Raw genomic sequence first — 16,515 nt, 5'->3', positions numbered from 1 at the left:
TACTTTTTCCTTAAAGGAAGATGTTTGTTTTAGTGCTTACCTCAATAATTGTAAGAGGTTAGAAATGTGATCTATAAATAAATAAATAAATAATCTTTCTTTGACAAAAAACTTGAAAATGCCTGCACTGGGCACTGAAACAACTTTGTGAATAAACTCTGGTCTAAAAACTGCTTCTATAACTGTGAGAGAGAATAATACTGCTTCAAGAGACAGGCACAGGAGTTAGATGATTTATGTTGTAGAGGAAGCTGTGAGTGCTGCTGTACAGAGTGTGCAAACCTCCTTCCTAATCCCTTTTTTTTCAGCTGAGAGTTTGTTTGAATAAATAATAAATGTACCCATTTCTCTCCTCACACAAACTGTCTTGTGGTAATGAAAACATCTGGATGTGAAGAGCTTAAGGTGCATGATAACACCATGAGTATAGTTAATATCTGACAACCGTCTTACACATGCACATGACAGAGGATGCTTTGAATGTAAAATGCACAGAAATAAGAACATCCAGTAATATCTGGTGGTTGACATGCTCTCCTGCTTGGCTTCCCTGAAAGTGGTGCATTATGTTCCCAGCCTGTTTTAAACTTCAAGAAAGTCTCTTAAAAGAAATTACTTTTTGGCACAATTACCACTCCTTTGATTTCCAAGTGCATTTTGCTCTTGCTCACACTAAATACAAAAACATGGTTGTTCCTGGTGGTGGAGGTGGTGCATAAAAACTGGCCTGCCTGGAAAACACTAAGTTACATTTTTTAGTTTGTTCTGTAATTATCTTTTCAGCTTTAACAAACACACAGACGGGAAATGTGAAGTCGTTTGTGCCTGGATATTGAGTCTACAGAGGGATGCAGATAACATTTGATCTCATGCTAGTTGATATTTTCATGTGAATACCAGAGAAAATCAGATCAGTTAGTTATCAACATGAGGAAGAGGACATTGTGCTGTTGTTATTTTGCCCTGTTTTTAAAATAGTGAAACAAAAAAGCAAAATTAGTACAATTATTTCAATGATATTGGTTAATACTGTTAATTTTGCACTTCAGTCATATGCTGCACACGTTTGTCTGTGGATTTAATTTTTCTGTCTTAGAGAGATTCTGATTGTTGTAGGTGAAGATTATTTTAAATAATGTTGTTCTTGGATATCTACTGTTATGATTCAGGAGAGAAAACCTCAGAGTGACTTAAACATAAGGAATCCCTGTTATAATTATATTAACAAGATAATCAGTTCCAAAATTCATATTGGCTCATCAGTGACACTGAAAAGACCATGACAGGAGTATTTATAAGTATTTAACGACCTTCAACGACTCCTCTGTTAACAACTGACGCGCGAGCGACTTTGATTATTAGGGGAAACATGGAAGCACCTTAACGTTTCTAATTGACCCACACAACAATTAAATAATCTACTTTACCTAATTACAAACAGGAGCTCTCTCTAGCTGACCACAAAACAATGCGTAAAATGAGATGACAGTAATCTATTCCTGCACTGAGGAGGGAGCAAACCCGACATACACCTGACAGAGAGGCTGAGCGCGTCACGCTGACAGAGGTGAGTCCGCTCTGAGGCACAGTGGGACAAACGACCGGGACATAGATCCATCTCTGCCCCCGTGATGGAGATGAATCCTATCTGGATTTTTGAGTTTCTCTTTTTGTAGATTTCTGTAAGTTAACCTTTATTGTGCACATTTCTGTGGATAGATACTCGTGGGGCGACTATTGACACCGCAGCTGTCCGGTGTGAGGATTTCTCATTCAAAGGACGCATGCAAAGATTACTGGAGCAAACAGTCACCTTTATTCGTGTTATTTATATTCTTCAGAGGATGGTATGTGAGTCAGCAGCCCGTGGAGACAAGAAAGGCGGTTTTACGCGCGGATTCTAACTCTCTTTTCCACTTCCAACCATTCTTTCGGCCGGTGAAATGGAAAACTACACAATGTGGACAAATTTTACTCAAGTTCTGTCGGAGCTGGACGGGACGGGCAGCGAAGAAGAGGAGGATGACGACGAAGGAGACAGTGGCGGGAACGGCGGACTGCGTGTCCTCGTCGGCTGCGTCCTCTTCCTGCTCATCGTGTCCACGCTACTCGGGAACACGCTCGTGTGCGCTGCAGTGGTGCGTTTCCGCCACCTGAGGTCCAAAGTCACTAACTTTTTTGTCATCTCTCTGGCAGTGTCTGACCTGTTTGTAGCGGTACTGGTGATGCCATGGGAGGCTATTACAGAGGTGACTGGCACGTGGCTGTTTGGACGGTTCTGTGGGGTCTGGATTGCTTTTGACATCATGTGCTCCACAGCCTCCATCCTGAACCTGTGCATCATCAGTGTGGACCGTTACTGGGCCATCGCCAGCCCGTTTAAGTATGAACGGAAGATGACTCACCGGGTGGCGTTTGTGATGATCGGTGTGGCATGGACTCTGTCCATCCTGATTTCCTTCATTCCCGTTCAGCTCAACTGGCACCAGGCTGGGGAGGAGGAGGAGGGGAAGGAGGCAGGGGTTATGGAGGTGGTGGAACTGCTGTTTTCCAATGGCAGGAACTTCACCAACAGCAGCGTCAACCTCAACACCAGCTCTACCACCAGGAGCTGTGTGGCCAACCTGAACAAAACCTACGCCATCTCTTCCTCTTTGATCAGCTTCTACATCCCAGTGGTGATCATGATCGCCACCTACACCCGGATCTACAGGATTGCTCAGACACAAATCCGCCGAATCACGTCTTTGGAAAGGGCAGCAGAGCAGGCACAGAACCAAGGCCACGGTGGTAACCGGAACCAGCAGCAGCATCACAGGCCCAACGATGAAGCCTCATTAAAGTCGTCGTTTAAGAAGGAAACTAAAGTCCTAAAGACGCTCTCCATCATCATGGGGGTGTTTGTCTTCTGCTGGCTGCCGTTCTTCGTCCTCAACTGCACGGTCCCATTCTGTGACCCACCCTGTGTCAGTGACACCACTTTCACAGTCTTTGTCTGGTTTGGCTGGGCAAACTCCTCCCTCAACCCGGTCATCTATGCGTTTAACGCTGACTTCCGCCGGGCTTTCGCCACCATTTTGGGTTGTAACCAGATCTGCACCAACAACACAGTGGAGGCAGTAAACTTCAGTGACGAGCTGGTTTCTTACCACCATGACACGACGCTCCACAAGGAGCAGCTGGTCCCTGCGCAGCCACAGCAGCTGCCTCGCACTATTGACGTTGGGTCCGACCACCTCGAGGATATGAGCGCTCGCTTTGATGAGGAGTCCATCATCTCCAACGGCTCTAGGAGTCCCAACAGACTGCTGCTGCTCCCTGCTACAGTCCAACTCGAGGACGATCCCGAACTGTCCTTGGAAACAATTACTCCTTTCACCTCAGCTGCAGGGATGGAGAGTGAGGCTCTGATACCTGGACAAGTCCACCAGGATGGATAGACCAGGGACTGAACTAAGCTGAAAGACAGGCATGACTCAACAGAAGTTATCCTGTGTTACATGCTGATGAAAGCTCAAACTTGTAATAAAACTCATTCTTAAACATGTATGCTATTTATAAACTTGACTTAATGGAGAACCATGAGGCATCATAACTGCTGCTTTTTAACACACAGCCACAAAGAGGAATGAGACTGTGTAGCTCATTAATGTGAGAGTTGGATTGCTTTGTTTTTATTTTGTCTCTGTGGAATTTAGTTGAATTTAGAAAAACAAAAACAAAAAATAATAGCAGTAAAATGAGGTTATTAATGAAGACAAAGTTGGGCATCAATTTTTTTTTTTTTAAACTGAAGACCTTTGCCAGCAATTAAACCTTATCTACAAAAAAAAGAAAGAAAAAAAAACACAAAATTCTTTTGTCATTCTTTTCTGCTCAGTCATATAACAGTATCTTCTGTTTCATGATCAAGGTTGTTTCAGTGACTCATGCTGAAGATTGAGGTGAAGTTGTGGATCTTTGAAAACAGAGAGGCATCTCTGTGTTTTCAGGCTCTCGATCTCATCTGGAGGTGAAGGTCCAGCCTTTTTAAAACTGTAGGTTCAGTACTGAAGCACATTTAAAGGACTTGGCTCTTTTCTGACTTTTGATTTTAAATGGGGCACACTTTAAATTGTGGATGACTGTTCATTAGACCCTGCCCTACAGATAGAAGGTCACTCACGTTATACAAACATTAAAAAAACTCTTTGCAGGGTTATCAGGTATATTGCACTCTGATTACCATCATGTGGAGTTGAGGGCAGGGACTGTTGATGCTCAGTGCATTTGAGGACAATTCAGCATGTGAGAGCTGACTGAAGACTGCTGCAGCTTTTTTTATTCTGAATTCACCTTAGTTCCCTTCAACAGGGTTCACGTGTGTCATCGTTTGAGAGGAACATTATTGGTTCCTATGTGTAAGAGTATAATTGATCCAAGTTTTCAAAAAGGCAAAAGAGGCTAAACATCAATCATCGTCTCTTTCACTGTCTGCTCAAGGTGAGACTATGGCTGATGGATGATGGATTTTGATCAAAGGCCAAAACTAATTTTCAGTATTCAAAATTTTTTAGCTAAAAGGTTGATAGCATCTTTCTCCTCAAGGGTTTATGTGTATTTTGAGAGGTTTCCAATTGTTTCTTATTTATTATTATTTATTTGTTGATCCAGTCCAGTGTTGTTGAAAATATTGTTACAAATAATTAGGCGTTGAAGTGTACAGTATATAGAAAGGGACAACGTGTCCACCTCCAAAAGTGAAGACAAAGTCCTGGCTTTTTTCCCTGAAGGTACCATTTAAAACTAGACTGTGTGCAGTAGACATAAGGCCAGCCTCTACCCCTGACTAAAAACATATTAACAGACAAAAAGGTGGATATTGGCTGAGCTTCAACAGAACAGATTCTTCTGTGAGAAAAGGAAACTTATGGAAGGTTGAACAACTTCTGAATTTGTGTTGGTTTTGTGTTCTCATTACTCCTCCTCTATGAGCCTTATTTATTAATCAACAGAGGTCACACTCACACTCCAGCATCAAAGAAAAGGAGCAACATCTTTGTTGAAAAGCTTGTATCGAGTGCTGTGAAAATCTGTGAAGTTATTAGCAAGGTTTGAAAAGCGTGGCCCCAGAGGAAATTAAAACTGTTTGTTATTTGGGTGATAACTGTAACCACACTGTAGGGACCACTAACACTGCTGAAGCATTCAGAAAAGTTCATTCAGAGCTATGTTTACAGATCAATACTGGAGTAAAAGATTATAAAAGTATAATGAAAACTAAATGAAATTAAACTAAACAACAACAAAAAAGCTTGAGCCCCAAAATAAAACTCATAACTTAAACTGTGTTGTGTTTTTACAAAACAAAATAGGATTAAATGAAAAACTGTCTCCATTGTTTTATTTAGTGAGTTACATACCCATGACTGTTAAACTAACAAACCAACATCAATAAATAAATAAATAAATAAAACTTAAATAAGCCAAATAACAATAAAAAAAAATAAAGAAGCTTATGAAAAACCTGAAAACATTAGCAACTTCCTGCTTTATTGAAAAAATACACCAGGGAAATGAAATGTAGGTGAATTGGAGTAATGGAGATTTTTTCCTCTGACATTACAGCAGCAGGTTAGTTCCTGCAGAGCTGGCTCAGACCACAGGGCCACTCAGGAAGTCCAGTCAGGTAGTCTCTGAGTCATCAGTGTACACCTGCCTGGCCCTGCAGATACCCTCTGCTGATTTTGTGCATTCGTACTTTGAGGCTGTCATTTCCTGTTACCCCTCTAATTTCTAGGACTTTTGTGAAATAAGGCTGAAAAATTCTAACTATGGAGCAAAAACACATAATTTATGTTCATAATCTTATTGTTACAGATTATTTAGGGCTGATATTGTTTGATTTTGCAAAGAAAATTCAGTTCAGAGTGAGACATCCTACAATTGGGAAAAGGGTCATTTACATTACCACATTTGTTTTTGTGAGTATAAGATATCAAACACATTTTTTTTCTACTCACAGCTTTTAAAAAATCCAAAAACAATACAACTGACCATTTTATGCAAATATTGCATTTCATTTTGCCCTTAGTGTTGAGTATACTAAAGATGAATGGTAGAGTTTTGTTTCCCAGATGCACCTCAAGAACTATTCTGAATCCAGACCAGGGGTCCTGAAAACTACATGTCTTATTTGTTAACCATTTACTCAAAAAACAAACAAACAAAAAAAAATCAGTCACTGAGTGGCATCAAACAAATGTGTGCCATTATAATTATGAAATATTCCTACTTGTTGCTGAATTTATACCTGATGATAAGCTGTCAGTGTTCTGCAGTGTTGCATGCTGCATAAAGAAATGGTCACACTGAATAATATAATAAAATAAGAGATCCTTCTCTGGTTTGTTGGTTCAGTGTTTTTTTTCTTCTTTTTTTTGTGTCTCTCTGGTGACTCCTTTCATCTTCAGTCGACAGTAAAGTTGAAACAGGGCTGAGGTACCCATGGTATCAGAGGGTTCAATAATTTGAACTCCACAGGTGTCTCCAGCAGGTTCAGACGTTCACACTCTGAGAGCAGTATGACAGCCTGTGACTGTGTCGGTCTATGTGTCGGACAGAGATGAGTGTCGTAGGTTCAGACTGTAACCCTGGAACAGTGGAGTCACTTTAGTATTTCAGAAACTTTTCATTGACTTTGTACATTTACACAACAGCAGAAGTTTTGGGGTCCAGTTGGTGAGCTTTTAGAAAAGATGTACAATGAAAAGTTTTTATGAAGTACATTATTTCCAGGTTATCTAAAAGCAAAGCATTTGGCATTTCCTAAAAGCAAACCAGGCAGGATCAAATGTTTCCATATAGGGGTTTATAAGGTAGACTGAATTTTTCTTTAGAACACTATAAATAAAAAGCTGAATCAGCAGAAATATTTGTGAAAGGTAACGACTGAAAAGCATGAAAATCCAAAATTAACCACAATTAAACAAGTCCATAACAAGACCACAAACCTTCCCCACTTTCTCTAAACCAAGTTGTTATCTTCTTATTAATTTGGTTATTATCAATGCCAGAGGTAGCGCTCTGTGCAGACCGTGGGGTGAAGATGACTCTGAGCGATGTTGTACTGTTAGCTTGCATATCTCTATGAGGGTACAAGATCATTTCAGACTATCAACTGCGGGCTTGATAAGGCGCTTATTTAGTAAAGTATGATTTAAAAACAAAACAAAACAAAACAATTTTTTCCTATGATTTTAATGTGTTGAGATACAAAATGAACTATGGCTATAACCTTTGAAATTTGTGAATCTGAACAGATATTGTAGGGATTTCACAGCTTAGAGATCATAAAGCAGCCTTTTCCAAATATAGGGTCATTAGAATAGACTGTGTGAGTAACTGCGACTTACCACCCTCTCTCCTCTGGCAATCCCTATGACATCAGAGTACACCTTCTGGTCTGGCTTCCCATGCTAAGCAGAGAATTTGTAATCAGTAGATTTAGGACTGTTTCCCTTGAGTCAAGTAACTTATTAATGATAGTGAAGTGAAAGTTCAGATCAATTGTCAGGTTTAAAAGCAAACTATAGGAGCAGGCCAAAAATGCAGACCTCAAATGAACTAAAGGTTTAAAAGGTCAAACAAAACTGTCAAAAATCGAACACCTTTAGCTGAAAATAAATACAGACTGTTTTCCAGACTGCATACATAACGTGTAACAGTCGGTTACATTTACTTAAAAAGAAATAAAACAAAATAAAATAAAAAAGGACTGTGCAAAGCATGATACAAATCAGACCAAAACACAACAGCCATACTACATTCAAAACAAATTCATAAAATCTTGACTTCTTGAGAGCCAATGGAAATACAGGAGACGCCTGTAATGTGTTTGATCTGGGAAAGTACTTGTGAATAAGCCTGAAATTTATCAAATTGGACAGAAAACTCAAAACAAGGCATTCCCAACAGACGAGAGTCAGAGGAGATATCTGTACCAAAAAGGCAGAGGCTGTAAAGCAGGACTGCTTCATTACAAGATAATAATCAAAGCTGAAGAGCGCAAAAGAAGACAGAAATAAGGTGAATATCCTCAGTTACAAGATTAATTTGACAATGTGGTGAAGTACAGGCTGGGGGTACTTACAAATCTAGACTAATGATCTATTAGGGAGCTGTTGGAGTAGATAACAGGTTAGGTGGAAATCCATGACAGGTACCAGAGTTAATAGTAACTGTGGGAGGACATGAGAGGAGGGTTCTGTGTTTGGTGATCATGAATAAGACAAAACGAAAGAAAACCAAGGTTAGTATTGCAAAGCTGTTAGAGTTTTTATCTCTAATCTTTTATTTCCTTTGTGTTTTCTTTTTTTTTTCTAAGTAATTCAGCTCCTGAATTGAGCCTTGGTTGTGAACAGAGGGTTTCAAACAGAGAAATTCAGCAAGCGTAATCACATCTCTCTTTGTCTTTACCTTTCATGTTTCTTTTCATATCTGCACTAAAATGAGTTTTTGTGAAGGTCACTGTGCTCTCAGAACTCCTGTCAGTCTATTCACGGCAAGGAAATGAAAAAGGTCTGCTGTCAAAAGTCTAACATTATTGGTATCACTGTACAGTTTTGAAGCCAAAAATGAATACAATCACAGGCACAACCATTGGTAGCTGTTGTGCAGCCAGAGTCAGAGTAGAGACTATGAGGGGTCCTGGGAGAATCGGAGTGGAGCCGGATGACAAAAATGATATATATATTTTTTTCTTTTGAGAGTCTTATCTATTCTTGGCTCTCCATCCCAACATATCATACAATCCACGAAAAAAATACACAAGAATGGCAGCTGTCAGTCATCATTAAATGTGATGTAAAGCCTCAATTTTAACCTCTTATAACTAATGAAAACAAAACTTTCAGAAAAAAGAGAACTTGAATACCAGGCAGCAGAATATCTCCAAATCACCACAACAATTGGATGTGAGAAACATGTCTAAAGTTTGAACATAGCTCATTTGGAATGACTGGGGAGATAGATCTTTTGGACGTATGCTGCAGCCAGCCACCAGCGGGAGCAGTTTTTGTGACCACCTCACTTCAAGCCGAGCAAGATGAAATGTAACTTCCCCTCTGGGATCAATTAAGTATTTTTGAAGTTGACGCCCTTTTTTTTTTTAAGTCAATGACTGAAAATAGATGTTTTAGACATGTTTATCTATATGACCGTAGCAGAAACTACTGATTGTACCTCCATTTATGGTCTGTATTGTCAGCAAGCAGAAGCCAAATGTGCTGGAAATCCTTTCTTTAGACTGATTTCACATGACAAGTGAAATTAAATAACTATTGCCAAGGTGTTATCAAGAGATAGTGACTAATTAGAATCAACTATTTAAAACACCTAAAAGCTTAGTAAGAATGCTGGGTGAGCACAGATACATGTGGTAATATAGAGGAAAGCTTGTTATTCCAAATCAAGAAACTCATTGGATACTATGGCCAAAGGCTAGTTATTTTCCTAGACTTCAAATAAATGCCTGGTGAATAGCTCTTTGGACTGCTTGGATAATGTTGTATATGTGCTACATGTCAACGCATTCCTATGGCATGAATATTAAATGATAATCTTAAGCTGTTAGTGAAGGATGCACCTTGCTGAAAGTCTGCTTTCATATTGGAAATAATGGAAATCAACTGGTATTTTGATGGTTGCAGCCATTTCAAAAGCTCAAAACGGGTTTAGCACAGATGAAGCATGAAACAGCCTTTTTGAAACAGCTATTCGGCTAGCTTTTGTGTCACACTTACTGTCTATTTTTCTGGTACAGGCAGCATCTCTTCCATGCTAACAGGCTAACTGTGGTGCCGCACATAACAATGCTTGCCTGTCTTCACCTTCTAGGGTGTCATCTTCGCTGAATGGTCTTCATGCTTTATGTCACAAGACCTACTCGAGGTCATTTTCAGCTGTGAGTGTGAAAGTAGCTTTTTCCAGATAATGATCTGCCCTTCAGCAATAAGGATGTGATTTTAACTGCAAGGCACAAGTCATGTCACAGAGCTGAGACAGCCTGAACAAATGTGTGTTTTTTTTTCTCTGACTCATAGAATGAATCATTAGCTAGTCCTGAGTGCTCCCACAGCAAGCCAACTCATTATGGTCATTTTCCTGTTCGTGGTGTTCACTTTCTTCAGCCAAGGCACTGATGTTAATCTTTAGACTTTGATGGGGTTTTTTTTATGTTAGATGCTGCAATTTCACACCATCTTGATTCAACAAGAGCACAGAGACAAACAGTATTGGACAAGTGTGTCCAAAATGATCAACGTGAAGAAAATGAAAGTTATGAAGAAAAGAGTTTGTGTTAAAAGACAAATGGAGAACAATATTTGTGCATTACAGCAGCTTCTTGTTCACAGAGGCCACCGTCTCTTTCTGGAGCTTCAAAGAAAAAAATTAAAACACTAAATTTTAAATCATCTCAGTTTAGCAGTGTTTAACTGGATCTATCAAGGATAGTTTAACAGGTAGAGTTGGTTCAGGTTCATGTTGAGTGAGTAGGAATTCCATTGAAAAAGCCCAAATTTCCCCATCTTTGCTGGTTCATGTTTTAATTTATTTATTCACGCATGCTTTTGAATTTGGAGCTAAGTATTTAAAACAGGCCGTTGCCTCATCTGCGTCATTGGTTTCTGCACCCTGCAGTGACACGACAGCTAATTAGTCGGGCGACGGCTCGGTAGTTTAAATGTCACACCTGTCACAGACGAGACAAGGAAGGAATATTACCTTCTGAAAATTGCTGCTGAAAGTAAACTTAAGGTGGAATTCAGCTATCATCACTTCCAAAAGCTATATCTCAAGTTTCTTTTGACACAGGGGATTTTTTATGGGGATAAAAAAAAATGAGTTTTTCACGACTCACGTTTTTTTTTTTTAGCTGGTAATGAAACAGACTAAATTTTACAAGACAAAGGACATTTAAGGATTAGTTCAATAGCTCAGTTATTTTATACTGTACTGTTCTCACTAGAATCATGAATGGTTGTTCCTGTCAGCCCATGCACCTATGGTCGCTGTAATATTTTTTTCAATAATTGATGAAATATGTAATTTCAAATAGTTTACTTTAGAAGTCTGGTTTGAGTTTTATGGCCCCTTACACCAAACACGAAAGATCAAAAGAGCATTATAAGCAAAAGACTTGTGATTTTACTCCAACTATTGAAATTTTCTGTGGCTTTATGTTTACTTTTAATCTTGTTTGGTGTGAGGTCAACATCTAGCAAGACTAAAAACAGAGATAAATCTTTTAAAACACAAAAAATTCCTGAAGCTCTTCACTGGAGCTCTGATGTACTTTCTGGGGCTCTGACCTGAGTAGGAGTGACGGTGTGCAGTCCTTCACATCTTTCATTTCTTATCAATCATCTCACACTCCCACTCTACTGGTTCTTTACAGAAGATACTGAATTCATGTTCAATGACAGAGCCTTATAACATAAAGTTATGTGTCTATGATAAAGCTCTGGTTGGTATAAAAATATGTGTGTGAAAGGAGACGTGTTGAAGGACTGAAAGAAAAGACGCTTGTTTGGACTTGGGCTTGTCCCTGCGGGGTCAGGCTGCAAGTCCTGCCTCCTCCTCCCAAACCTATTGACATTCAGGAGGAGAGGGAGGGAAAAAGAGGATGACACTTTCCTCTTAACTTTGTTTTGGTCCCAACTGGCACCATTCTGCTCGCCCAAATCCATAAACTTGCTTTTCACTGCTTTATCTGACATTCAACTTTAACATCTTCACATGCTTTGACTTCTGATTATCAAACCAGGACGAAACTTGTCAAAAAAAAGGCCTGACAGCCATATTTGCAGTTTTCAGTTTTTAAATCTTATGTCACTGCGTTTGCACCCATAGAAACAGATGGATGAGTAGGAACAGAGTTAGTTATTTTTCTTGTATCGTATTGATAAGAGTCATCTCAAAGCCCAGCTAAGCTCTTTCTAGCCAAACAAGGTGCTTCCTTTTGTCATCAGCACTTAAACGATGCCAGCGGGGAGAACAGCTCTCCAAGCTTGAAATAGGTTTTCAATGACAGACAGCTCTTTCTCAAGCTCATCCAATACTCTTTCCATTTCACGTTCTACGTATTGGCCTTTTGTGTCTCTTGAACACACACACTCGCACTCTTGAGGTTGTGTTTGGTGCGATAATCACTGCAGTAATCACGACAGAGGAGGACTGGGCACTGATTGCGGCTGCCTCTCAATGACCGTTGAAAAGTAGAAAGTGGACGCCTCTGTTTGCCGTCAAGGACTCAAAATCATCACCAGCTCATCTCTCTGTGTGTCTCTCTCTCACACTCACACTCACACACACACACACACACTCACACACACACACACACACACACACACACACACACACACACACACACACACACACACACACACACACACACACACACACACACACAAGAAACAAGACACAGAGGCTGTCAGGTTTTTTGTATTCAGTGTAATTAGACTAAAAGGAAAAAAGCGGAGGAGCTGGTGTTATAGATGTAAAAATCTATTTTTTCAGAAAATTATTTTTACTCTGCAGCAAGCATCATATATTCAGCGTGTCTCAAATCTGTATAAGTCTTGCTTAAAGAAAAATTAATGCATTAAATATGCATTACCGTGTGAATGCTGAATGTGCTAAGTATAAAAACTTTGTTGGATGTAAAGGTTGGTTTCTAACACAGATTTTAAAATTTATCAATTTAAATTAATTTTTTAAACTCTTTTTTTCCTTTTTTTGTATTTTATACACAGCAATTTTTAAGTTTACAAAAGGCCACATTTTTGATTTTCATAAAAACAAAACAAAACAAAAAAAAAACAAACAAACAAAAAAAACGATTTTCTGGTTGAGTGTTTTCCAACCTTATTTGTGTTTGTTTCTGGAATATACCAGTAGGAGGCAACAGAGTCCCAGCTGCATATCTGCTCTCTGAATGTGACATGTTGGGAACACAGACGGAAACTTCAGGATTTCACATTTCTCATTATCTCTGTTCCTGGTGTGCACAAAGAATCGGTGAGAAACACATAAATCATTCAGCAGCTCAACACAAACAAGCTAACAAGTGTCATCTCTATCCCTCATTGTGCACCTCTTCTGTCTTGATGTGAAGTACACAGAGTAAGGAAATCTTGAGCTAAAAATGTTCAGATTGAATGTTCAAAGATGTTGATATTTTTTTTTTATCCTAGAGATGGTCTGCAGCTGTAAGCATGTTTGAGCCCTATCCTGTTTTTCTGGAGGTGACATCCCAGTAAAGGCAATATTTGTTCCCATTGGCAGACACAGATCTGAAAACAACTACTTCATTCCCACGACAAGAGCAGCCAGCTGGGTTCCATGAAATATGCATCTACAAAAGCATGAAGAATAAAAAAACATGAGGCAATGACAATGAATCATTTGAGTCTGAATTCAATGTTTTTTTTGTTTTTTTTTAGGGCAAGCTAACTTTGTCTTACTGGTTTGGTAAAGACATTCTGTTTTGAGTGACTTTGTCCCAAATTTCTGTGATTTCCTGACACTGCTGGGGGCACTGGCACACTGAGCTCCTGTTATTCCCTCTCTTCCCTCTGTGCGTTTGTCCCTAACTTTAATTATTAATGTCCTCTTGAAGTCACTGACCATAGATCTTTTTCAAAGTCCCTTGGCTCTCCTCTCATCGGCTCCTTCAGATTGTTGCTGTAGATGTTCCTTTGACCAAAATGATGAAGTTAATGTGGAGGGCAAGATATGTGGTGTTAAACCTGCATCATATCAATTGCTAGCCCTGTTAGCACATGTTGTGACAAAACCAGAGAAGATCAGTCTGCTAATAACCAAAATGGTATAAGCCACAACCACAGAGAACAACATCTATGAGAGTGGAAAACATGGATGTAAAGTCGCTAACTCTCTGCCTCTGAAAAATAACACTACCCTCTCTTCATGATTGTGGCAGAAAATGCGCACCTATGGTGAACAAGGATTTTTTTTATTTTTGTTTGTTACTTTTACTGCATAATGTGTTTAACCTACATCTGTGCTTGTCGTAAAATACAAAATATTCATAACTTTATATTTTTTAACTCTTGAAATGCCAGTTGTTTGCACAATGCACCTGTTGGAAGAAACCCTTAAAGTTCATATTTTTCATATTATTTTCAGTGCAACAATAAGTCTTGTGTAAACAATAATACAGTCTGAAATATATAATTGATCAACAGCAACACTGAAAAAATTTAAAACTCCCCAAATCAATTAGAAACTACGATTTTCAAGTGTTGAGTTTATTATAAAAGCAAATTCATCTAAATTGTATGATTTTGTACTGCAAATAACAAGGGATGAAAACATGTGGTTTGGATGGACGTGGATGAGGCTCATTTGGACACTTTCATGAAGAGAGGTAGTATTTGAAATAAACAGTATATTTTTGATATATCTTATGTCCTGAAGTTGAAAAATTGAAATTGAAACTATAATACAGATCCCTTGAAAATTTCAGCCTAGCAGCATTAAAACAGCTAAGGTGATCACAAAAAAAAGAAAGTGAAGTGAGTGCAAAATGCCAAGTTTAAGGTGGAAGAATATATAGCCTATGTAGACATGCTTTTATTAACAATACTATACAGATGTGCTTTTACTAACTTGGTTATACACATGTGCTCATTGTCGTGGTATGAATTGCAGGAAACTTGAGGGGGCTGGGGGCTCCTGGGGTTTTATGGAGCACTCAGACTAAAGAGTGACCACAAGTAAAGTTAATGTTTATACCCAATAATAAAAAGAAGTAACTTTGACACTAATAACACAAGTCAATAATAACTTTTTTAGAGTAAAGGTGTTTCAGTCGAAGTGACGAAGGTAGGTAGAGAGAGATGTGTTTCCATCAGATTCTCTACAGATAAGTGAAGGGGGGCTGATCACCCACTTGATGAATGCCAGTCACAGACAGAGACAGGGAACAGCCACTAAGAAGACGACTCAACCTACATTCCTTAGAGAATCTCTGTTAGTCACTATATATTGGTGCTGTGATAGAGAGTCAGGGTCAGTCTCATGAACTGTCTCTGCAACATGTAGAGAACAGGGAATGGAGCTGCACAAGTGATCTCTGTAAATGCATATCCTTGACCGATTGTTAATAAATTAGTGTTCAACTGAGAACCAGGACGTCTCCTGATCCTTCTACATCAACGAACTGCCTAGAAAGAGGTGAGAGGAGAATGGAGTCAGATTAATAATTTCAAGGTATTTTGGTCAGATTGATAGCGTCACATCTCCAACAAGAAGTAGTTTAAGTATTTGAAAAATTTAGAACTAAGACATCATTTTGAGTGACGAACTATATCTGTGAGGTACCCTTCATGGTTTGCATGGCACTAGTGTGGGAAAAATGGCTGAACCTACAGTGAAAAGCACCCTGTCAGGATAGCAGTGTGGGAAAATGACTGAGCGCTCAGTTAAAAAGTACCCTGCAAGGCAGTGTGGGAAAAATAGCTGAGTTTACAGTTGCATTGTACCCTGTTCCTTCTAACAGATATTGAAGTGTGGGAAAGCAGTGGAATTGACACTCAGATGTATGTCGTAAACCTCACCTAATTTCCAACAAAGGCCAGAGGACTAATCACAGTCTGGGAGGTCCATGTCCCACAGACACAAATTTTGTTTATGGTTAATTTTTGATACTTAATTTTTTTTACCGTCCTGTTAAAAAACAAACAGACAAAAAACTTACGTCAAACCCATGAGCAAGATTCAAAGAGACTCAAAGAAACTAGGAACATAAGACCTGAAAAGGAAACCCAAAGCACTTTAGAAAAATGCTTAGATGCTTTAAACCATCTCAAAGGAGGGATGCCAACATCTAAATGGATCTGTATTACTTATGGGGTCTGCATGAAATCCCTCTGGGGGTCTGGAAGAGCTGTTCTTCACCATTGGTGCAAAAATGGGCTTGAACACCACATTATTAACAGGCCAACTCCAACAGGAATTTACTTTCATCATCTTATCCCGCCTTGAACCCAGACATGGCTCATCTACTTTCGGGTCAACCTGAACATGATGCCTCTCTTGGTCTCCATTGAGACCGCTTCTGCTCAGCTAAAACCAAAGATGATAAATTTGTTCCACGGTTGGCCTCGTCAGTGAGAAATAACGTAACATGATGTCACAGCCTTGTTTTTCAGAGCATCCTTCTTTTGGCAAGCAGGTTTTTGGCAGACTGAGTGTGTATGAGGGGTGTGTGAGGGGGGCAAGAGCCCTCCTGAGATCTCCACCAACCCCTGAGCTGAATGAGAAGGAGCCGGGCAGCCATGACAGGGTGTCGGCAGGGGGTTAAGCTGTGACCTAGATTTCTGCAGAGTCTTTGTCCTGAAGGAGAGAGAAGATCCTCCTCATTCATCTCGCTGAGAGCCGAGTCGCTTGGTGTTAAAAATGCAGTGACACATGGAGAGACACAAACATATTCCATGGCATGTAAGAAAA

General features: G+C 39.4%; 1 protein-coding gene across 1 annotated transcript; it reads left to right on the top strand.

Moving 5' to 3' along the window:
• Window positions 1-1,799: 1,799 nt before the first annotated feature.
• On the top strand, window positions 1,800-3,581 carry LOC141795302 (D(1)-like dopamine receptor). Its single transcript, XM_074676133.1, has one exon. It carries the CDS (start codon window positions 1,944-1,946, stop codon window positions 3,438-3,440), a length of 1,497 nt encoding a protein of 498 aa, XP_074532234.1. The 5' UTR covers window positions 1,800-1,943; the 3' UTR covers window positions 3,441-3,581.
• The last annotated feature ends 12,934 nt before the right edge of the window (window positions 3,582-16,515 follow it).

This window comes from Halichoeres trimaculatus, unplaced genomic scaffold, assembly GCF_033239565.1.
Source record: "Halichoeres trimaculatus isolate MK-OKI-2021-1 unplaced genomic scaffold, fHalTri1.1 fHalTri1_scaffold_8, whole genome shotgun sequence".
Classification (NCBI taxonomy): Eukaryota; Metazoa; Chordata; class Actinopteri; order Labriformes; family Labridae; genus Halichoeres; species Halichoeres trimaculatus.
This window is presented reverse-complemented; position numbering and strand designations above follow the sequence as displayed.